General features: G+C 42.0%; 1 protein-coding gene across 1 annotated transcript in view; it reads left to right on the forward strand.

Moving 5' to 3' along the window:
• Positions 1-23,426, forward strand: part of RPS6KA2 (ribosomal protein S6 kinase A2) — a 241,121-nt gene that overhangs the window by 119,717 nt on the left and 97,978 nt on the right. The window contains exons 4-6 of the mRNA XM_024205929.1: positions 13,024-13,104; positions 14,880-14,959; positions 18,075-18,181. Of these exons, the coding sequence (XP_024061697.1) occupies positions 13,024-13,104; positions 14,880-14,959; positions 18,075-18,181 (268 nt within the window). The remainder of the gene's footprint in view (positions 1-13,023; positions 13,105-14,879; positions 14,960-18,074; positions 18,182-23,426) is intronic.

Below are 23,426 nucleotides of genomic sequence, written 5' to 3' on the forward strand. Positions count from 1 at the left end.
GTCACTTGGTACCTCACTGGCCTTATGCTGTCAAGTGGCTCTCCCAGCAAGTGTCACTTAGCTGCTTCATAGTCAGATTTGTAACATTGTCCAGGAAGATCTTCCACCTGATAGTTGATGCTGAAAACAGGACGTATATCCTTTTGCAGTACTCTGAAGAGATCTACTGAATCTAAAGAAGATGACGCTGTACCTGACACAACCAAGTTGAGGGAATGGCAGCCACAAGGCATGAAGAAAGTTCTTGGATCCAGCACAAGGATCCTTGCCTGGTAAACCACACCCCAAGCCCAGCACCCCAGGCATGTTGCCTGGGTCACCTGCCCCTAAATCCAGCCCTGTGCATTACAACATATTAATGGTGATAATTTAAAAATTACTAAACTCTAATTTTAAGATAAAAATGTCAAAATGGAAATAATTTTTTTCAGAACAATGTTTCAGTTGACCCAATTTTTCCCCCAGAAATTTTATTGTGTAGGAAATTTCAACTCTTTGTTCCAATTAGAACAAAAAGTATTAGAAATGTTATAATTTCTCATAGAATGGAAATTCGGAGTTTTGACCAGTCTACTGAACATATAGTACCGTGACCGGTCTCTGTGCCTGTCATGAATAAAACTCAATTGATGGGACAGTTCAGAATCCCACTAGGCATAATCTCCATTGTGAGAGAGTGTGTGACATTGTCCATTCCTCCCAAAGATTCATTCCCAGTTCCCACTTGATATTATTTAAACACTTTCAGTCATGACCCTAACAATCTATATGTATGAGGGTGAGAATCTGTGCTGCACCGAAGAGGCACAGCACAAGCCTCATAGCACAGGAGGAGGTAGGGCTAAGTTGACTTTAAGCAACATTTGTGTGTCCTACTTCTGGGTTGCTATGGGAACTGGAAAGGTTTGTCATACTTTAGGCAGCCTTAGGGGCCAGTTTAACTTAAGTCAGCCTCCCAGGACTACCCTATGCGTTACAGCACTGCCTAGAATTTCAGTCCTAGCCCTGCCCCCAGCCTGCCCTCTATGCAGGGGTTTGCAAATGGGTCCTCGGAAAGCAGCCCTATGGCCATCCACCACAGTGCCTGCACTAAGAGAATCTTCCTTTGGCCAGAATTGGGACTTCTTGAGCCCCTTTATGTCACTCTGGCTCTCCTATCCTTTGTAAAGGGGACAGAGCAGGGGTGAGGATTTCACCACGTCTCTTTGGATGTTTATGGACAACTCAAGGGGGGCTCTTAACAGTTTTCCATCATAAAAACTGCATATTTCACTTCTGTGAAATACTGCCGAAAATAATTGCTGTAAAAGCCAAAACATTGCCATTTTCACACTTTATGGCAAAGTGAAGTGAGCCAAGCATTTTGCACCACTGTGTCTGTACCAGCCACCTGGCCTGAGCGTCTTTTTAAGAACAAAGAAAATAAATGACAATTGATTACACCAAGTTGGATGTATGAAACTTGCCACCAGGAGAGATCCACCAGATCCTGGCTGGCTGGCTCATCTCCATCTCAGACTGGAGAAGAGAGAAACAATTTCTTCGTTGTTCATGTTGACTTAGTTACTTACATCACAGTAACAAACACAAGGCAGACCATCATTTAATTCAGGAACATCCAACAGATATGAAACATTTGGGCTCTGGATAGGAGAGATGTGGGTGCTGACCTTCCATGGTAGGCGAGCAGCCTGCTGGTGAACACCTCAGCATGATGGTAGCAATAAAGAGAACTAGAGGCTCAAAGGAGAAATGGTGGCACGAGAGCAATGCTGAGGGGAAGTTTAGACTCTGTCGATTGATTGATTGTCTTTGGAGTAAATAATGTAATACGTGTAGGTCTTTTCCATGCCTAATTTCTGTGAGTTGGGACTAAATGTTAAAAGGAAGAACACGCGTCTTGGTGAGGGAAAAGAGGCCATCCTACTGTGTAACTATTGTAAGTTTTTCGTTATTTAAATACTGTATACGTTGTCCGCTAACTCCTCCCTTCATGATCATAACAATTTTCAAAGCGACTACTGATCCCATTTAGCTGGGGCCCCTGTAGCCCTAATGACTGGTTTATTTGTTCGTTTCTTGTTTTAAAATTTTGTGATTCCTATAATGTGGGTAATTATTGCCTGTCAGTGGTAGTTAATGCAGTAAGTGCTGGTATGGCTTGCAGTAATATATCATACATCTAGGCAACTAAAGGAAAATGTAATATTAAATAAGGATAGGTTACAGTAGAATTTGAAACCAGAATCCAATATTGCATGCATCATTTGACAGCAAATCATGTCAAATAAGGCAAATAATTCTAAATAATCATCATTTATGTAACCAAGAAAGTATGGATCTGCTGTGGCGGTACTGAGAAGTTAGAGCTTTTATTTGTGCGGGAGACAGGCTGGATGATCTATGATTATTAGTGTCGAATAGAAAGACACATTTCATGAACATCCATGTGTACCATTTTTTATCCTGAGGTTTTCTCCTCTCTTGATGACTGGCAGACTTCTCTGTTCATCAGTCTTTTTATTAATGTGCTTCTAGATATCCAACAACAATTGCCCTCATTGGTGTTGCATGTGGTGAATGTCAGCACAAAATTTGGCCCATTGAGTGTATGGGCATATCTGTCTTTGAAGAACTTGAGGTATATTGCATGTGAGGAGGCAGTGGATTGACGTGTGTGTGTGTTTGTACACATTTAAAATTTAAAATGTTTCTACATAGGGATTTTTTCTTTTCATTGCAAATGTGATACTTTATCCTTTACTTTTTTATGGATTTAAATTACTTTTATAATAAACTTACTTTCATTTTCAATAACATTTCTGATCAAGAACTTTGCAAAATTATGGTGTTTGTCCAGTGATTAGAGCTGGAGAGGAGAAAACCTGGGCTCTCTTCCTGATCTTGACACTGATTTATTGTGTGACATTGAACATGCCACTAAATCTGTCAGGGCCTCAGTTTCCCTGTTTATAAAATAAGAATAGCGGCCTCATAGTGATGATGTAAGATTAATTCATGTTTGTAAAGTGCTTTGAGAGCCTCATAAAAAGGTGGTGATATATGTTATAAGTGAAAAGTATAATCAGATGTTTTGAGTTATTTTAGAGACATCTTTTCTTCCAACCCATAAAGTAAATCCAAGCACTCAAAGATATCATTTGTCTACTGATAAATGACTTAAAAAAAAATCCTAAAAGTGGAATGTGTTGGTTTATGTAAGAACAGTATTGGGGGGGGGAGGTTCTTAAAGTACAGCCTGAGCCATTATTGATTTTTCTGAGTGCCCTTTAAGAAAGAATGTCTTGATTCTCTCTGTCTGGTTGTTCCTGTGCAGCCACAGCTCTAAGCATAAGTACCAAAGCTCACTTTTTATTTCTCTTTCCTCATCTCTAAAGATTCCACATTTGGGGGGTGGGAAGTCTTTCTTCCAGAAAAGTAGCCAGTCCTCTAGGAAATGTTCAATGGCATTCTGCACAAACCATTGCCATTGTGCTTCGTTATTCAGGTGACAATGGTATAGCTTTGGGGGGGGGGGGGTTCTGCATATTGTAACAGATCCCTATGATAAGGTAACACAAAGATAAGGCAACTCTGGTTTTAACTTGGATAGGAGCTCAAATTCAGGTCTAAAGGAGAACTCAAGCTGCAGTGCCAGTTAAAGTATCAGAATTGCCTCGTCTTTATTGCTATTTTTAACCTAAATTAGCCACTTGGGTTTGCTAACCCGAATTAAAGATTAAGAATACATTTCTTTTTATTTTTCAAGGAAGGCATATCTTTACTGTGATTCTCTGTCTACAAGATAGTGGAGCAAGAGTAATGCATATTTTCTTTCAAAGCACAACCATTAGAGCCAGATTCTGATCTTGGTTAGGAAGCCTATATTGCTTTGTATTTTGTAGAATCGGCTGCTGTGCATCTAGTCTATCTTCCATGACATGCGTGCATATCTGAGATTAGAATCTAGTTCTCTAAATTGTTTCCTTCAAATGCAGTATACTGCACTTAAAAAAACCATTGAAGAAAATGCCTTAAGTAGCTTTACTTGTGTGTCCACTATTCTGTATTGTCTGCCACTCCGTAATACTAAAGAGACAAGGTGAGTGAGTTAACTGAAGGTTATGTAACGGAAGTCAGTGTACCTTAGGTCAATTTACAGCGGTGTCTACACAGCGCTGAGTTGATAGGAGATGGTCTCCCACTGACTTACCTTACTTTTCTTGGGGAGCTGGAGTACAGGAGTCGATGGGAGAGCGCTCTGCCATCGACATAGCGGGTCTTTACCAGACCTGCTAAATTGACACCGCTGCATCGATCACAGCAGTGCCGATCTAGCTGTAAGTATCGACAAGCCCTTTTATTGGACCAACTTCTCTGTTTGTTAGTGAGAGAGAGACAAGCTTTCAAGCCACTCAGAGGTCTACCCAGACCTGAAGAAGAGTCCTGTGTGGCTCATAAGCTTGTCTCTCTAACCAACAGAAAAACCGATCCAATAAAAGATAGCACCTCACCCACCTTCTCTCTGATATTCTGGGACTGACAGGGCTATGACTACACTGCATACTTCGTAATACAGTCTTAGAAACTTGAAATTGAAATATATGTCCCCAAGTTTGAGTCCGTTCTCCTCTTTGTTACATCTGTGCAATGGCATTGAGATCTAGGGGTGTGGAGGAAATAAAGGATGGCAGAATCTGACTATTAGTTTCCTTCATTTAACAAATGTTGATTTACCCCTACCCCTCAATCACCTACATTAGCATGTCTCCTAGCTCCCGTCATTGTTTTGGTCATTTCCTTTATATGTTACCCATTCCTTAATAATCTCAATACAACATAGTAAAAATTGAGTTTCTTAGTTAATTTGTACTCTCTCTGCTTGCTGAGTAGAGACATTTCTTATCAAATTGTAATAAGGGTAGAGATCAGCAAATATTTGTAACAAATTATTTATCTGTTAAATTTTGTCTTTCTTTTCACAGAATGTTTGTGAGTAGATTGAAACTCATAATGAATCATATGTTTCTTCACACATTTTCTTATACAATTTGCTCAAAAACAGCTTCTTGTGAGCATTTTTTAGTTGCATAAGGCAATGGGAGTTAGGTACCTAGGCACTCTTGAAATTCAAACGGAGTGCCTAAATGCCTTTAAAAATGTGACCCAAGGTCCTTTTGAAAATGGGATTTAGGTTCCTAAATCACATAGGTGCATCTGAAAATTTTACCCAGTGTGAATTGTGAACTTGACAGTTAAATATACAATGTGGAATGTGCTTTGGAAAGCTATTTTTCAAGGATTCCTTCTGTTAGTAAGGCTCACATTTTGATCATTTAAATTAAGTTTTGAATTTTGAACAAATATTCACAGAAAATGTTTTCCGCTGTGACATAACAGTGCCAACCCCCTGGTGAGTTTGTGTTCTAAGTCCCCCTCTGCGCCAATTTACAAAGGAGATGAGTTGTTACAGGCTCCGGCTACAGAAGGCTTGTCTCTTTAGGATAAACTGTAGTTGCTCGTGCTTTTAGTTCTGGACGTCCCCACTTCAATCCCTGGTATTTCAGCCATGAAGCCACCACCAGAGTTGCTCCCCATAAAAAGTAAATGTTGTTTTTGTGGTCCAAGTATCACATATTTAAGTATCTGACTGTTAAGCCAGGAGCCCACAATTTTAGGTGCCTTGACCGCTCCCTTAAAGACAGACTCAGGTCACTTACGCTTTTTTCATTGAATCCCTTGGCAGCAGCAGTCTGAAATTCGTGCTGCTTAGCACTAACACAAAATGTATAGGCTTGAACAGTCTCTCTCAGATCTCTCAAACATGAGATCCTGGCATGGATTTTAGTGGTGGGGAGAATCCTTAACTCAGCCATGTGCAGTTCAGATCTCCTTAACCCAGGAATACTGAGATTCCCATAACAAGCACCCCTTCTTGACTCTTTCTCAATATACATCTTTAACTGAGGCATTGGAGGAGACGAGTAAGTGGAAAATTCTAGCAGTCATGAGAAAACTCATGTGAAATGGTCAAGTGCCACACTTACCCCAGCTGGCACAGGCAGGCGCACATCGTGATGCTCACCGTGCACTAGATGGGTTTCATTCCTTGTGGGTGGGCAGGGCTTATTTCCCTCCCTTGGAGATTCCAGGGTTCCTTAGGGCTTGTCTACACTACCGCGGTAGTTCGACGGCTGGCAATCGAACTTCCGGGTTCGATTTATCGCGTCTGGTGTGGACGCGATAATTCGAACCAGGAAGTGCTCGCCGTCGACTGCGGTACTCCACGTCAGCGAGAGGAGTACCGCGGAGTCGACGGGGGAGCCTGCCTGCCGTGTGTGGACCGCGTCTGAACCGCGGTAAATTCGAACTAAGGTATGTCGACTTCAGCTACGTTATTCACGTAGCTGAAGTTGCGTACCTTAGATCGAATTGGGGTGTTAGTGTAGACCAGGCCTTAGGAGCCCTTGCAGTACAGATTGGTGCAGGGATAGAGCAAACGTGCACATACCCTAGCTTCCTGGTGCACACCTCCTCTCTGGCTGGCACCACTCAGTTTGAAGACAGCAATGCCCAGCTAGTGGCTACCCACAGTGCATGTGAGCTTGTGGCCACCCTGTACCCTGTTTTAAGTTGGCAGAAGCAAGCAAAGAAAAATTCAGCCCTGTAACTTTACTGAACCAAGCTTCTTCAAATGTGATTTTCTCCCACAATAAGGACTACTGAACAAGTAAGCTTGATGTTTGTAGCTTCATCCTTTTTTTCTGAGTAACCCAAACAGAAAATAAAATTGTGGTTTGGAACATATGAACAAATTATGGCTTTTTTCCGTGATTGTGTAACTCAAAAATAGCTCAGCTGGTTTTGTTCATACCTTTTCAAATAAATTCACCTTCAGGCTAGGGCCAAGCATGGGGAAAGTGTCAGCCCAAGAAGAGCTGGTTTGACAAAGGTCTGAGCAACTAAGGAGGAGTTAAATGTTGTTGTTTGGAACACTGCATTACAGTAAAACATCAGTTACGAACTGACTAGTCAACCACACACCTCATTTGGACCAGAAGTATGCAATCAGGCAGCAGCAGAGACCAAGGAGGAAAAAAAGCAAATACAGTATAATATTGTATTAAACGTAAACTATTTATAAAAAAGGAAATGTAGCATTTTTGTGCTGCATAGTAAAGTTTCAAAGCTGTATTAAGTCAATGTTCAGTTGTAAACTTTTGAAAGAACAACCATAACGTGTTGTTCAGAGTTACGAACATTTGAGTTACGAACAACCTCCATTCCGAGGTTTTCCTAACTCTGAGTTCTACTGTAATTATAGCTCCCACTATGAGCAGAAAGTATAGTATCCACGACCTTCCCTCTCATCCCCCCTCCCCCCACACACACTTTTTCTCTCTTGTGAAGCTATCCATCAAAGAAACAATGACAAGTTAGTTTAGAACAAATACTATTTAATTGTATTAACCTTCCCTATATGTTAATACTACTTTGTTTTTCTTTGTAAATTAATACAATTTTTACAGATCTACTAAATTGTATTGCATTTGTTTGCTTATGTACTAGCTAATAAAAATAATTCATGCCTTCTAGCTCCAATTTCATTGGTAAAATTCAAAACCTTACTGCCAAAAAAATGTAAATGACCTTTCCAGTGACCTACAGTACAAAAATCAACTCCTTCAAATTAGAGAGATGGAGACCCAAAAAAAAAAGCCCATAGTCTCCAAGGCAGATAAACTGCATGGGGACAAGCAGAGCACCATTTTGAGGGCAGCATTTGGCCAAACTAATCTAAGAATGCACAGAGGAAATCTTTGCCCGACTGAAGTCAATGGCAAAACCCCCATCGATGTCAATGGAGCCAGGATATTACTCCACAGATCTAATCATGAGCACTTAGGAAAGTTTCTTCATTTTTGTACTAACTTACCTACCAATTTTAATCAGTATTTTAATGGGGAAATTACCGTATCACCTCTATAATATCTCCCTTTGCAGATCATCTAAACCCCAATTTGCTTAATTAAAGGTCCCCATTGAGTTAGCCCAACTTCCTGCTGAATTGGTAGACATTCTGTGGCTTCTGCATCAAGCAAGGGCTTTTTTATTTGACAGAGTCCATAGTTAGCAATGTGACTTTGCTAGCTATGGCATGCATTTAGCCTAAGGCACATCTCTTGAAAATTAATATTTTTTTCTTATTTAACTCTTGACCAGATCTGAGGTCAGCAAATCACTCAGCGAGAAGGGATGGGGATTTTTGGTTTCATTTTCTTAGGTGGGGGGGGAATGCAACTGATCATCTCTAGAGGTGGAACTTCTTTTTATCAGTGAAATACACTTTGTATTAATCTTCTTTCTCTTCCCTTTCACTTCAGTCTCTTGTGACTAGGAAAACTACACCAACCGTCTAGCTAAAAATCCACTTTAAAAAAAAAAAAAGTTTCTCCTCCCATCCCAACCCTATCATATTAAATGGACTCATTCAAATGTGGATCACTTTTATTGCAATTTGACATACACTTTCTCCATTGTTGTAGGATATGACAGTGTGGTCACTTCTGTTTCACATCCCCCAGGGTAGTAGAAGTAATTTATAGATAATTTATTTATCCTAGATTGGACAAGTGAGTCAATGGTGCAGCCAGGATTAGCATTCACAACTTCCTGAATCTCAGCCCTATACTTATTCTTCTGGGCCAGCAGTGTCCACACTTTCTTGGTTCATATACCACCACGTTAAAAACTTGTTGTGAAGTGAACTGATGGAACATCAAGATTGCCTACCGTAGTTTGGGAAGCCCTGCTCTAGGTTATACACTCTCCATCTCTATTATGTAGCTTAAAGTTGAGAGGCAAAACACACATTTTGGCCATAATCCAATACTGGATATACAAGATAAAAGCTTCCCTGTCAGTGGGAGTTCAGCAAATGGGCACCATTTGCAGTGAACAAACTGTTTATGCAGATAAGTAAACATCTTCTGTTAGTATGTATGTCACCTGCCAAAACACTATACACTCCCGCTTCTAGTGCACGCTGCACTTAAACCTCTATAGGTGATGCAAATCTCAAAAGGGGCTGTTAGGCACTGGAGATAGGGTTTGGACATCTGAACAATCCCCTGCCAGTACCAAGAGAGGGGTAGGAATAGTGCAGCCTAGCCAGCATAGCCCTCTCAAAGGCCTGGAGTAAGTGTTTGTTCAGCAGCAGACCCTTCTATATAGCCAAGTGAGGGGACAACACTGAAGTGAACCACAGCACGGGAAGCTAAATCTTCCAGGATGACAGAGGAATGCGATCCATAGGAATAAGTCCTTTTTATAGACAAGTTTGACTGAATTTAGGATGATGCAAGTTGTCTCCTATGCCAGCTGATCCAGCAAAGGAAAGTACAAAGTTACGCACCCCCATGTAATGACCTATACGACAAGAGGTATCCACAGTTGTTCCAGAAACACGCATCAGTGCTTTTTTTGGTTCATTGGGCCTTCATCCCTCACATCCAACTGCATATTCAGACCCTACTAATCTCTCCCTATAGGATCTGGAGAATAATCCCAGAGCGACCAGGACCCAGCAATCTGGAATGACTGAGCCAGAATTGACTCACATTGCAGACAATCTATAAATGTCACCCATTTATGCTGGCCCCCTATATGCTATGATGCAGGCACTAGAAGTTTTGGGGCCAATCCTGGACACAAGCACAAAACTGTAGAATGCAGCGGGCAGAGCATTTTCATACATAGGGCCCCACCTGGGGAAGACTTGGTTAGAGGTGCTTAAACTGAGCCAAAGCCTGACCCTCTTCAGGGGGGCCTTTCCCCATCAACACCAGCCCCACCTACATCAAAAATGTAGACAGGAGCAGGAAGAGCTTGAGCATATGGTAAATCCAGGATATAAGAGAGAGAGAAAACCTGACCTTTTCCTCCCCCACAACCAGAAAACCTGCCTAGGGTGGGAGCTGGAGGAGAGAGGGAGTGTGTCTTGATTTATATTGCCTATAGCCTTGTATGGCATACAAATACCATGGTGATAGGGCCTTGCCGATATTCAACATGGAATAGCAAACCATCAGCTGTCCCTACCCTGAAGAATGTTAAACTTATGTTTTCTTCTATGGATTAAAAGCATGCACAGCCCAGAGACACTAAAGCAACAGAGACGTGATATAGGAGGAGGGGAATAGAGATGGATTTGCTTTGCCATAGAATGTGAGAAAGCATCTGAGCAATGGACTAAATGACCGATGCTGTGACATCAGGATGCCAGAAGTGGGCCCACGTAATTGCTGTCCTAAGGGCACCCATGCCAGGAAATATGTAAAGCAAAGGGGCGGAGAGAGCATATCACCCACCTATCGGTCAAACTATAGCCTCTGAAGTACCTGTGTGCCACAACAGTCTTTTTAGTTGCCCCTGGGTAGGGAATGGGAGATTAGAAGGATATGTAAAAAGGGGTCATCAGGCCAAGGTATCAGAGAAGCTGTGATGCATGTTATATGGAGACACACTCTCCTCAATATCACATGGGCATGCTACAGCTTCTGTCTCCATTTGGGGAGGCAAATGGCATACCAACATGGCAGGCTGATGAAGTCCCAAATTGTGTAACCACCACCTTGGTGAATTATGTCTAATGATCTGAGCTAGATAGACCCAGAGGGGAATGTTAAATGTGGCACAGAGACAATCACACAGTGTGTAACCGGGTTACATCCATTGTTGCCTGCCAAATCCCGAAATCCATTTTCAGAACAGACGTTTTCTTATGAAGAATAAGAAGGATTACAGATCCGCAGTCCCCAGAAATACTGACTAGTAAGGACTGTGGAGAAGGGGCAGATGGCTGATGCTGAAATCCCTTATACACATTGCTCCCCAGACCCATTTCAATCGCCTCTTCACTAGCAAACAGTATCCCCCCACCACCACTTAGTGCCGTCATCCTATTATAATATCCCATTCCTCATATAGTACTATCCTGATACAAAACATGCCCTCCGTGCTCTCACCCGCACAACAGGATCCTGGCACTCACCTAAAAACACAACACCCTAACAATGTGTCAGGAGAAATACCCAATGGGGTGAGGGAATCCTGCCATTGTTCGTGGCCATAGCCATGCAGATGTGATGCACATGTACACACATCACAAATATCACCTCTGCAGCTACATTCGACTGCCCTCAAACTAATGACTAAAATAACTTAAAACCAAAGCTTTTTATAATGTGATATAAAAAAAAATATCAGCACAGCACTACTGTCAAGCACCAGGCAGTATAGGGGTATGGTTGGTGAGGTGGGCATAGCCGAGTGGTCCTTCTTTGTCTATGATGGGCGTGAGAGCATTACAGCTGATTTATATTGTTACCCAGTGGTGGGTAACAAACCACTTCTGCTTCTGCCCACTACCTCTCTACCCTGTCGCTTGGGGATTTTGTGCCTCAGGGCTGATGCATGGCTTACGTGAATGTTTTGGGAGGTTGCCTGCATTTGGCATAGCTAGACTTCAGGAAGCACTCCTCGTAGTTTATCCATTTGATTGAAATAGTAAATATCTTATGCAGGAAGGGTGTAGCAGTCTCTACCCCAAGCATTCCTACACTGGGTACGTGACTGGCTCCTTGTGGTGTATGGTATGTGCAGCATGAGAAATGTATGCCCCTGCCTAGCTTTCGCATTGCATGACTATATGATACGCCATCTTTGCACATGGTATGGAATTTAATACAAAATGGCTTGAATTGAGGAAGCAGTGTGAATGGCTAATGAGGATTACAAAATCATGCTTATATGGGTCCTGTCTTAAATAAAACATTAAAATAGCTAGAGACCCAAATTTTTCCAACGTTCAAGGGTTTTCATGTCTGAGGTTTTGGTTTGGACCAGTGTCTATAAACCAACAATTTTAAAATCACAGTTGTACAGAAGAATGTGTCATTGCACTGTAATATATTCATTACTTGGGTGCTGGAGGCATTCAGCTTTTGACCTCCCATTTATCAATACACCCAACACACATACATGTGACAACAGAACCGCAATGAGGTCTCATGCATTATTGACTAAAATAGACTCGCAACCCAGTGGGTGGGTGCTGCAGCTGAGAGATGAATAAATAATGTGGTACAAGGAGAAGGAACAATAAACCTAAACAACTTTATTAGAAAATCAGCAAAACTGTGATCAAGAATAAAATACAGCTTTAGGATCAAGGGATGTTAATCTGAAAAGTGGAACCCAGCTTGGTGTTGTGAAATTCTATTAAACACTGTTACTAGGTGATCTTCAGTTTGTCTTGATTAGCCTGAACCCTATACACGTCTGCAATTATTTTTTCTCTTATTCTTTATTCATCTGATCCATAAAAAAATCATTACTCTTGCTTCTGCCCTGCAGTAATTGTCTCTGCAGATGAAAATGATAGTTGCCTCTTTTGCCTCAGCCACAGACTTTTCCTTTTTACTAATTGTATCTGATTGGGAGCTTAAAATATTTCATCTAAACCACATCCAGGTGTTCAATGAGTCATCCTTATTACTAATATCAGCACAGTACAAGTACGCTTAAATGCATGCAAAATTAACCTACCATAGTCTCTTGATTAATTTGCCATGGTCAGTTGCTGTTATATTCTGTTTATTTTTAAATTAGATATTCAGTTTATATAGTGTTGTTTTATATTAAAATTCCTTTTTGTAAACCTTAATCTTCTTCGTATTGTTTATATTGCCATAGTGCCTCACAGCCCAGCCAAGATTAGTACTAATCGTTGTACAAATGCAGAGAAAGAGACAGTCTCTGCCCCCAACAGCTTACTATCTACAGAAACAAGACAGGCGGTATGGGCAGGGAAGGTGAAGTGACTCACCCCAGGTCACACAGCGGGCGAGTGGCAGTCAGGACTAGAAGCCAAGTTTCCTGAGTCCCAGTTCAATACTCTCTCCCCTGTGCACCATGATGCCTCTTAATTGATTGCTGTTCTTATTGTTCTCTCTCTTATAGTTCGGGATCGGGTGCGATCGAAAATGGAGAGAGATATTTTGGCAGAAGTGAATCATCCTTTCATAGTCAAGCTTCATTATGGTAACTATAATAACATGGAATTCGCATTCACTCTTCCGTGTGTTTTGGGATTGTAACTGGATCTGTCTCATTTCATAAGAATACCACCTTGCTAAATACTACCCCTTTTCCACTCAGTTACGGATGCGTATGACTTCATTTTCCTTATGTGACAGGAAAATTTTCGCATGAGGAGGGCTTTGCTACACCTCTGTCAAAACAAATTTGATACAAGGTGTAATGCAATGATGGTGTTACTAGGGGTTGCTGGTGGGATAAAAAAAGATGTAGAGGCCACTTCTACCACCCCTCTTCAGCAAACAGTTTGATTATTAGATTCTCTTGTTTCCAAAAACTATTAATAATTGATAGCACTCACTAAATTTCTATAAACTATTTACTCCTGGGGGAATTCTGCGCCACTGCGCAATGCAGAATGTTGCAGAAATTAACGTCCATGCAGAATTTCCTTTCCCCCACAGAAATGGGCTGCAGTGCTGCTGGCCGCCACTAGGGGCTGATGGACCCGGCAGAGCCCAGCTCACACATAGAAGACACTGATACGGGGATGGGGAGGGAGCTAGAGGGTTCCTGGCAGCTGCAGTTCCCTGCATACCCTGATGGAAGGAGAAGGCAGCGCGCAAGCCTGGGACTGAGCATCAGGCTGTTTCTCTCTCTGGATCCCTGGGCTCTGGGGGGGAGTGGGGCAGGTGTCTGGTCTGGGGGGAGGGGGTGTGAGTATCTGGGCAAGGGGGGGCCCTGCAGCTGGGCTCTGAGGGGGGAGAGGGTGTGGTTATCTGGGGGGAGAGGGCCCGCAGCTGGGTTCTTGGGGGGGGTGCAGGTATCTGGGCTAGGGAGGCGTGGCTAGGCTCTTGGGGGGAGGGGTTTGTGTGCATTGCGGGGGGCACCATGGTTGGACTTGGGGGGGAGGGGTTGTGAGTGTCTGGCCCCCTGGCTGGGCTCTGGGGGGGAAGGGAGCAGAGAAACAGGACCTGGGTTGTTGTAGGGGTTTCTTTAACTCTCTACTCCGGGGGGAAATTTTGTGTGTGTTTGTATTGTCACAGAGACTTGATTATGTTGTGTTATTTTGACAAATAAAATTTGCAGAATTTTAAAATATTGCACGCAGAATTTTTAATTTTTTGCCACAGGATGCCCCCAGGAGTAACTATTGCAATGCTAATAAACTATTGCCATGCTTTCAGTTACGCAGAGCAGCTTCCCCCTAGATTTGCCTTTCTCAGCCCAACAAGCTCCCTAAATTCTTGAAGGATCCTATTGCAAGTGCAAAGGGGCTTCTGTGAGCATTTTGAAGAGCTGTAGCTCTCTCCTGCCACAATTCTGACTCTGACTAGTTTTACTCTCTTTTCGTCTCCTCACCCTGTGCAATGGAGGACAGCTTTAGCTTCATTAGGTATGTATACACAGTAATTAAAAGCCTGCAGCTGGCATGGATCAGCTGACTTGGACACCTGGGGCTCAGGCTGCGGGGCTCTAAGATTGCTGGGTAGGTATGCGGGCGCAGACTGGAGCCCAAGCTTTGGGACCAGATGCTAAGGGGGGCAAAGAATGCATTAGTAATAAATCTCCATCTCCCAGCTAACACAGGATTGTTCCCTGTAGTATGGGCTAGATTGCTTAGTCCAGCAGAGATCTTAAATAATTCCATTCTAAAAGTGAAGTGTTAACATGGTAGGAGAGTTAGAGAACGATGCAGAATTAATCAATAATATTCATTCTTTGGAGACTTTGTAATGATTTAAAACATCCAACATCTCCATTCTTTTCTAATGCAGCATTTCAAACAGAGGGAAAGTTGTATCTAATACTAGATTTCCTGCGGGGAGGGGACCTTTTCACAAGACTCTCCAAAGAGGTAAGCCCATTGATTTTTGTGTCGGACACAAAATAATGTCTTGGATCATTTTCAGAATTTGTGTGTGTCCCTGGGTGTATTTTCATTCTATGTAACTGAATAGGAGCTGTAATTTGTTATAATTTCCCTAAACCTTTTTTAATACTTGTATCTACATTGTGTTATAAGTGACATACCTGACAGAGTGTGAGCATCATGTTAATAGAAAACTTAATTACAATTTACTCCCAATGGTTCATTGCTAGTTCTTTCTCATGGTAGAATAACCCCTGACTCATTGCTAAAAAGAGACACATGCTGGCTGTGATGTGGAGAGAAAAGATATACCCAGATTCCCCACTCTATGAAGCCTATGCTCAAGTGACCACGTGTAGCAGGGTCAGGTTCTGGGTGGCTAGGGAGTTCACAGGACGCTCCGGTTGAAATGCCAAAATCCCTTCCAGGTTTTCCAGTTTACTTCACCAGATATTTTACACTTCGCAGAAGTCTCTCTTTGCATTCCTTCAAGTAAAGGCCAAAATTCAAAACAAACAGGCCGGCAGGGTGGCCCTTATGTTCCCCCAGAGTTCCCTTCCGTGGCTTCTGGTGAATAAAATTCCAGTCTCTTTCATGGGAATAACCTAGCCCCTCCTTATTGTAACTGGGTTCATCTATCCCTAATTAGCTCCCAGATTGGAGAGTCCCCCTGAGCTGACTCTGAACCCTTAGGAATTAGCACAAAAACACAAAGGGTGAAATCCTGGCCCAATTGTAGTCAATGGCAAAACTACCATTCATTTCACTGGGGCAAGATTTCACCCAAGGCTGTTATGTGGCTCTGCAAGGTCTTTTCCTAGAGGCCTTGCTTGGGCAGGAAGCAGCAGGGTTCTGAGGGCCCCTCACTAGGTCACTGAAAGATCAAGGACACCTTGTTGTGCCAGGTTAGCCATGCTACTTTGTCTGTGCCCTTCTGTCCCAGTAATTACATTACCCCAACCCTGGACTGAGGTGGTGACTAATCCTTCAGTTCCAATGATCTTTCCTTAATTTAAAGAAGAGTGATCCTGGCTCCTCACTCTCTTTCCCTGTGTAACTTTTTATTTTTGTTAGACATACATTATTCATAATACAGCACCTTTTAGTCTGAATAGAACATTTCATACAGTCCTTATCCCACACTGCTTCCCAGAGTTAAATCCCCATAGATATATAGTTACATAATAAAAAATAGCAGAGGGGAGAAAACTGACAGAGAGAATGAGAGAGAAATGAGGAAATAATTGTTTTCAGATTAAATTTGAAAAGAGGGGGAGAGTCAATGAGGAGGACAGACACAGGACAGCTGCTGGTGGGGGCAGGAGCTGCAAGGGAGAAGGTAGTCATGGTGAGACAATGTAAAAAAACACCTGGTACCACAAAGTGGAGAGTGCAAATACAGGGGGGGAGAGAGAGAGAGAGAAAGAGAAGGTGCATGTGAATAATGCAAGCCAAATTCTTAAAGCATTGCTCTCACCTGAAAATTGGCTTTTTAAATTCACATAGAGCAATGACAGCAAATAGGTTTTTTTTTAAACGTATTACAATATTTTAAATTCTAGATTGAATTTGGTTCTACCTAGCACCTGGCAGAGACAGTGGCGGAGGATGTTATTCCAATGATACCATTGGCTGAGCTCATCGGAGATTACAAGTCTCTGACAGAACCCTTGTCTGGGACTATTGCCAGTGGCATTACAAATCCCAAGGAGTTTAACCTGGGGCACGTGGCAGCATGCTACCTCTGGCTGCTGGAGAGAAGCAACAGCTGGAGGTGGGGATTGGACATAGCCGTGAGACAGAACACAAGGCACAGGGTGTGGCAGCTGTGCAAGCTAACCAGGCAGCAACCTGCAGAATGTGGATAGTACTGTCCCCTGTAGCAGCTGGTGGGAGTCTGAGTAGACCAAGAGCCACCACCTTCCCTTGGTGCTAGCAGTTCTTCTCTCATCTGTCGCAGCTGTGTACCTGCTCCTCTCCCTGCTTCCTTGCTCCTGGAAAGGGCATCTCTGCTTGTCTCCATTCCCTTCCTTCCTCACAGGTTTCCCCATATTCCTCTCCGCTCCCCTGCCCTCCTGGAGATGTGATAAGAACTGCTGCAGCCACCAAAGGAACAAGTCTGTACGTGGCCAGGACTTGAGCCACCAGCACCAGGAGGAAGACCACTTCTGGCTGGCTGCCAGGAATGTCTCTAGAAGACAGCATTATCCCACGTCCCCAAGTGATGCTTCAGAAGCAGCCAGCTGGGTAAACTGCAGCTGCTGCTCAGCTCCCTGAGTTCTGCCTCACAGCCAGTACCTGCAGTTGCCATACCTTAGCAGTCAGGCTCCCCAGGGGTTTGCTGTCGCCGCAGGCTAGACTAGTGGGGGAGCCATGTCTGGCCCTGTAGGCGTTTTGCCTGTGCCTGTGGCTTTTACTGTGTTCTGTGTCTCATGTCACCAGGATGAGTCTGATATCAAACATATGTCTCAGCAGGTAAATAAAAGAGGAGCTTGTCATAACTAAGAGCCCAAGCCCTCTGAAGTCAATGGAAAAACTCCTATTGACTTCAATGGAGGGTTTTTTTGATTGGGTCCTAAGTCTACGCATGCTGCATATTCTGTTAATATTTTGGAACTAAATAGAAGTCATTTTATAAAACACAAAGCATTTCAGTTCACTTTTACACAAACTAGGTCCATATCTCAGCTTGTGGGAATTTGGGAACCACGTGCCAAGATTTTAGTAAACTAGGATGTATGCAGGTACTAAGGGCCTGGCTGTGCATTGTTGACTTTTTGCCATTGACGTCAATAGACTATGGCTCAGCCCTGATTTATATTAGTATGTAATGTCAGCTGAACTGACTAAAAACAAGAATGAAAGCAGCATGATTTAAGGGAGAGGAAAACATAGCTGAATGAACAGAATTTTGTCATGTAACCAGGAGAACCCGGTGAGGAGGGTTAATGTGAGTGCAGACAAATACTGACAAATTGAATCTGATATGATGGTCTTTCTTGCAATCCTGAGTCAAAGAATTCTCCCGTGCAGCTGTTTGAAGCAAATCAACCTGTTATCATACAGTGATTAGACTTGTTGTTCTTTTCTTTCTGGCTAGGTAATGTTTACAGAAGAGGATGTCAAGTTCTACTTAGCTGAGCTGGCCTTGGCTTTAGACCACCTCCATAGTCTTGGAATTATTTACAGGGATCTAAAACCAGAAAAGTAAGTTAAGGAAAATAAATTAACTGAAAACATATATATGAACCTTTTAAATCACTTCCTTGTTATTTTAGTAAGTCACAAAATGCCAAAGAAAGTCCTTAGGTATCTTTTTCCTTTTCTTATCTGAGTATTTGTAGCACCCCCATCATCATATATCTGAGCATCTCACCATCATTACTAGATTTTATCCTCAACACCCCTATGAGGTAGGTGTTTACCCATTTTACAGATGGGGAACTGAGGCACAGTGTTGATCAAGTGACTAGCACAAGGTTATTCTAGAGGAGGACTGTGGTTGAGCCAGAAATTGCACTCTGGTCTCTTGAGTCTCAGCCCAATGCCCTACCTATTCGACCAGGCTTCCTACCCTACCACTTCAGCATGATGTGACACAACATCTGCTACAGTCCAGCATTATATAGTCACACAGAGTGGGTTCCCTATTGCTTTTGACTTGATAAATTATCTCAGTTCAAAACAGGGTATGGAATAAGGTCCCAGATAAGGTGAATCTAGAATAATGCCATTACTCTGGATTTGTACCATTTTAATGCAGATCAGATTTTGACCCTAAAGTTCTTTTCTCGATTTAAACAAGTTTACTTCTATTTGTAGCAGCGAACCAATATAAACTGGCCTTAATCCTGCTGGTTTACAAACTATTCAGTGATGTTAGCTAAATTTTGCCAAGAGTAAGTTTACTGTTTCTAAAATGCTAGTGTTCCCTTTTTTTTGCTGAAATAAAGCAAATGACACCCATAGTGAGATGACTGGGAATCAGCTGATATTTTTTGTTGTTGCTCTGTTCCAGTTGACTTGTGCTTAGCATACATTGTTCCATGCCAATTTTAATAAAACGTGCTTCAACCTTTAAAAGTTATGAACCTTTTTAATGAAATATTCAGGTTTGTTTATCGATAAACTAGGCAAATACAACTTAGATGGGGCTACTATAAGGTGGGTGCATAACTGGCTGGATAACCGTACTCAGAGTAGTTATTAATGGTTCCCAATCCTGCTGGAAAGGTATAACAAGTGGGGTTCCGCAGGGGTCGGTTTTGGCACCGGCTCTGTTCAATATCTTCATCAACGACTTAGATATTGGCATAGAAAGTACGCTTATTACGTTTGCAGATGATACCAAACTGGGAGGGATTGCAACTGCTTTGGAGGATAGGGTCATAATTCAAAATGATCTGGACAAATTGGAGAAATGGTCTGAGGTAAACAGGATGAAGTTTAACAAAGACAAATGCAAAGTGGTCCACTTAGGAAGGAACAATCAGTTTCACACATACAGAATGGGAAGAGACTGTCTAGGAAGGAATATGGTAGAAAGGGATCTAGGGGTTATAGTGGACCACAAGCTAAATATGAGTCAACAGTGTGATGCTGTTGCAAAAAAAGCAAACGTGATTCTGGGATGCATTAACAGCTGTGTTGTGAGCAAGACACGAGAAGTCATTCTTCCGCTCTACTCTGCGCTGGTTAGGCCTCAACTGGAGTATTGTGTCCAGTTCTGGGCACCGCATTTCAAGAAAGATGTGGAGAAATTGGAGAGGGTCCAGAGAAGAGCAACAAGAATGATTAAAGGTCTTGAGAACATGACCTATGAAGGAAGGCTGAAAGAATTGGGTTTGTTTAGTTTGGAAAAGAGAAGACTGAGAGGGGACATGATAGCAGTTTTCAGGTATCTAAAAGGGTGTCATAAGGAGGAGGGAGAAAACTTGTTCACCTTAGCCTCTAAGGATAGAACAAGAAGCAATGGGCTTAAACTGCAGCAAGGGAGGTTTAGGTTGGACATTAGGAAAAAGTTCCTAACTGACAGGGTGGTTAAACACTGGAATAAATTGCCTAGGGAGGTTGTGGAATCTCCATCTCTGGAGATATTTAAGAGTAGGTTAGATAAATGTCTGTCAGGGATGGTCTAGACAGTATTTGGTCCTGCCATGAGAGCAGGGGACTGGACTCGATGACCTCTCGAGGTCCCTTCCAGTCCTAGAATCTAAAAATCTATGAAAGGAGATTACAGGGTAGTGCAGAAACAGAACCAGTCTCACTATCCTTTATGCTCCAAACTCTAAGAACATAGCAATATTCTTTCCCTTCATGCCATGCAATTTAAATAAATGCAATTATTTCTTTAGAGTGGTGTGTAATCCGTTTCATACTTCTGAAGGAAAGAAGAGGCCAAGAATATTGGAAGCTTGATTTTGTAGGAGTGAGGAGTTGAGGGCAGGAAGGTTGTTCATCCACAAATACGATACAAATTACATAACCTTCAAATTCAGTTTCATGTATATATTGGTCATTTTGACAAACCAGTAGATAATGACATGACTGAAACTATCTGTCATTTACTCAAAAGACCATTTCACAAATTACTAAAACTTCCAGTCATTTTTGGTTAAATGAAAATAAGAACCAGAAATTTATCAAATGCAGAAAGTCACCCCCACTGAATTAAACATCTAAAGGAATAAATGTATCACTTTATTACCAAATATCAAATATAAAAGAACATCTGTCATCAGTAACAAGTGACATATGTTTTTGTATCTCTATCTGCCAGCAACCCTTTTGATTTTATTTTGTTTTGGTGCTTAGTTGATTCATGTTTGCTAGGCAATCACATACTGCATTCATGAGCACCATAGAAAAGCTAATAAATAAATAAAATAGTGTTTGTGATCTTTGATTCTGATTGCTCTAATTGAAAATCGTGCTCTACTTCATGATGATGTTTCTTTTGTTGAGGAATGGCACGTTCTCCACTGCCTGTTGCTTTAGATCAACCTGTGAAGTGCTGAATCGCTACTAGAAAATAATCCTAATACAAACCCATTTAAAAAGCTGAGTTAAGGTGTAGTTAAATTTGTAGGCACATGAGAGTGAAGTTCTGTTTAACAAACAAAAAAGTTAGAAATACAAGCAAGTCAGAGTTAATGGTAAAGTGACCACAAAAATGAGAACAGGCTCATTAGGCCCCTTAAAAGCCAAAATAGGCTGACTGTGGGACTAATAGGCCTCCAAAGATGAAATAAACTGAACCAGTTTTAGCAGTGTTGGGAGCTATAATGTAGAAAGCCCACTAGCTGCTAATGCTGTTATTCATCCTCATGTCACCTAATCCTGCTTATAGTAAACCTAGTCAACATGGTGCTCAAAAAAACCGTGTTGGTAGCCCATTTACACTATGGCTCCCACTGTGCGAACATCAGTGGAGCTGAACCTGTGTTAGATAGGCCCTCTGTTGTCTTTATAGTACTATCCAGTCAAAAAGCTGAGGTACAAATACATCTCAGAATTGCACCCTCAAAAGAGCGAAATTAAAAGATCATTAGTAAGGTTGCAAAGTCAAGTACTCAAAAGTTAGGAAATTCAAGAATTAAGATTCCCTGGCAACCTTTATTTGACCCCCTTGTATTATGATAGAGTTTTTAATTACATTATCACATATTATTTTTCCATAGAACCCCTCCCTCATTCAGTGGAGTCATTCCACTCTGTTTTTCTTTCCAGCTTCCAGTCTTCTTGCACAGCTAGTCCAAATTTTGTTCTGTGGCTCCCAGTCTCCCCCCAGCTTTCCCCCCTTTTCCCCCACCTCCCAGGTTCCTTGTCACAATCTACTCCTCCCACAGGTCTGGCTCATATCTCCTCAGGTCACCTTTGCATTTGAATAAAGCAACTTCCTCCTCCCTGGTGCCTGGGCCCAGCCGGAGGGATGGGATGTCACTGAGAGCATAGGAGCGCTAGGCTCTCTTCTCTCTGCTCAGGTGCCTAGACGCTGCACAACCCACAGCAGCCCAGAACTGCAATTTTAGGGAAGGTCCCTGCTAAGTCCCAGACCATGCTCAATGAAGATGGAATCTTCTGGGAATATAGCTGTTAAAATTCTGAATATGTTCAAGCTGTGATTTTTTTCAAAGGCATGTAACTTGGGCAAACTTGGGCAAAGATTTTCCTGGAGATGGCAAAATGAACATTCCTGATACAAAGGCCACCCCCTTTCAAGTGCCTGCTCCAAAGCATGGGGATGCTAGAGCTTTTTACACACAAAAGGTTGCTTTAATTTTTTAACAGGAGCAAAAACAACACATTTTTTCCTAGCCTCATTTTTGTAAATTGCTGAACTATTTTGGATGAAATTTTGACCTCCCTCACCACCACCCCAAAAAAATTCAACCTGAGGCAGACACCCAGCATGGAAAATTTTAGCCCAAACACTTGAAGTTTGGCAAAGATTATAAATAACTGGAAACAGAGTCTTATAATGGGATGTCAGCAACTTTAATAATAGGCAGTGCTACCAGTTCAGTCTATAATAAATCACTCAGAACACATAGTAAATAAAAGCTATACAAGGGAATCCTTATGATTACATTGGAGTAGCTAAGGGCTTGTCTACACACAAATGTTGGTACTGCTTTAACTATACTAGCATAGTTAAAATGGTACAACCCCATATGTGTGGACACAGTTATACCAGTATAAAGGTGCTTTATACTAGTATGGCTGTTCCCGTATGGGAAGGGGAAGAAACTAGCCTGTATCAGACTTTGTCTATATCAGCTCTTTTGTCATCAAAACTTCTGTCGGTCAGGGGTGTGAAAAAACACTCCCCTGACCGACAAAAGTTTTGCCTTCAAAAGCACTGGTGTGGACAGCGCTATGTCGGCAGGAGAGGCTCTCCTTCCGACATAGCTAACCCCGCTCATTGGGGGTGGTTTAATTATGCCGGCAGGAGAGCTCTCTCCCGCCATCAAAGAGCAGTTACACAGGGGACCTTAGAGCGGCACAGCTGTGCCATTATAAGGTCCATAGTATAGACATAGCTTTATATATCTTTACACCAATATAGCTATGTTCACATTAGGAGCTGTACTGGTATAAGTAAATGGGTAAAAAATCACACTCCTAACCAAAATAGTTATACCAGTACAATAACTGTGTGTAGACCAACCTAGGAGAGGATGGCATGAATGCTTGTGATTTCATCAGAACTTTAAGAAGCCATGTTGGCTGATCTGATCTAAAACAGTAAAGAAAAAGAGACAAGTTAGAAAAGAATAGTTAATTGTTAGAAAGATTTTATATGTAAGCTACATTAGGAGATATTTATCTTTCAAAATGTTATTTTTGAGTTGTCTTTTTTGACATTAACTTGGTTCAAACCACATGTGAGAGTGCTGAATGCATCTAATATTTCAGAAATAATCAAGCAAAACTGTAATACAGATACCAA

The sequence above is a fragment of the Terrapene carolina genome, unplaced genomic scaffold (genome assembly GCF_002925995.2).
Source record: "Terrapene carolina triunguis isolate 2854851 unplaced genomic scaffold, T_m_triunguis-2.0 Scaffold85, whole genome shotgun sequence".
In the NCBI taxonomy this organism is placed as follows: domain Eukaryota; kingdom Metazoa; phylum Chordata; order Testudines; family Emydidae; genus Terrapene; species Terrapene triunguis.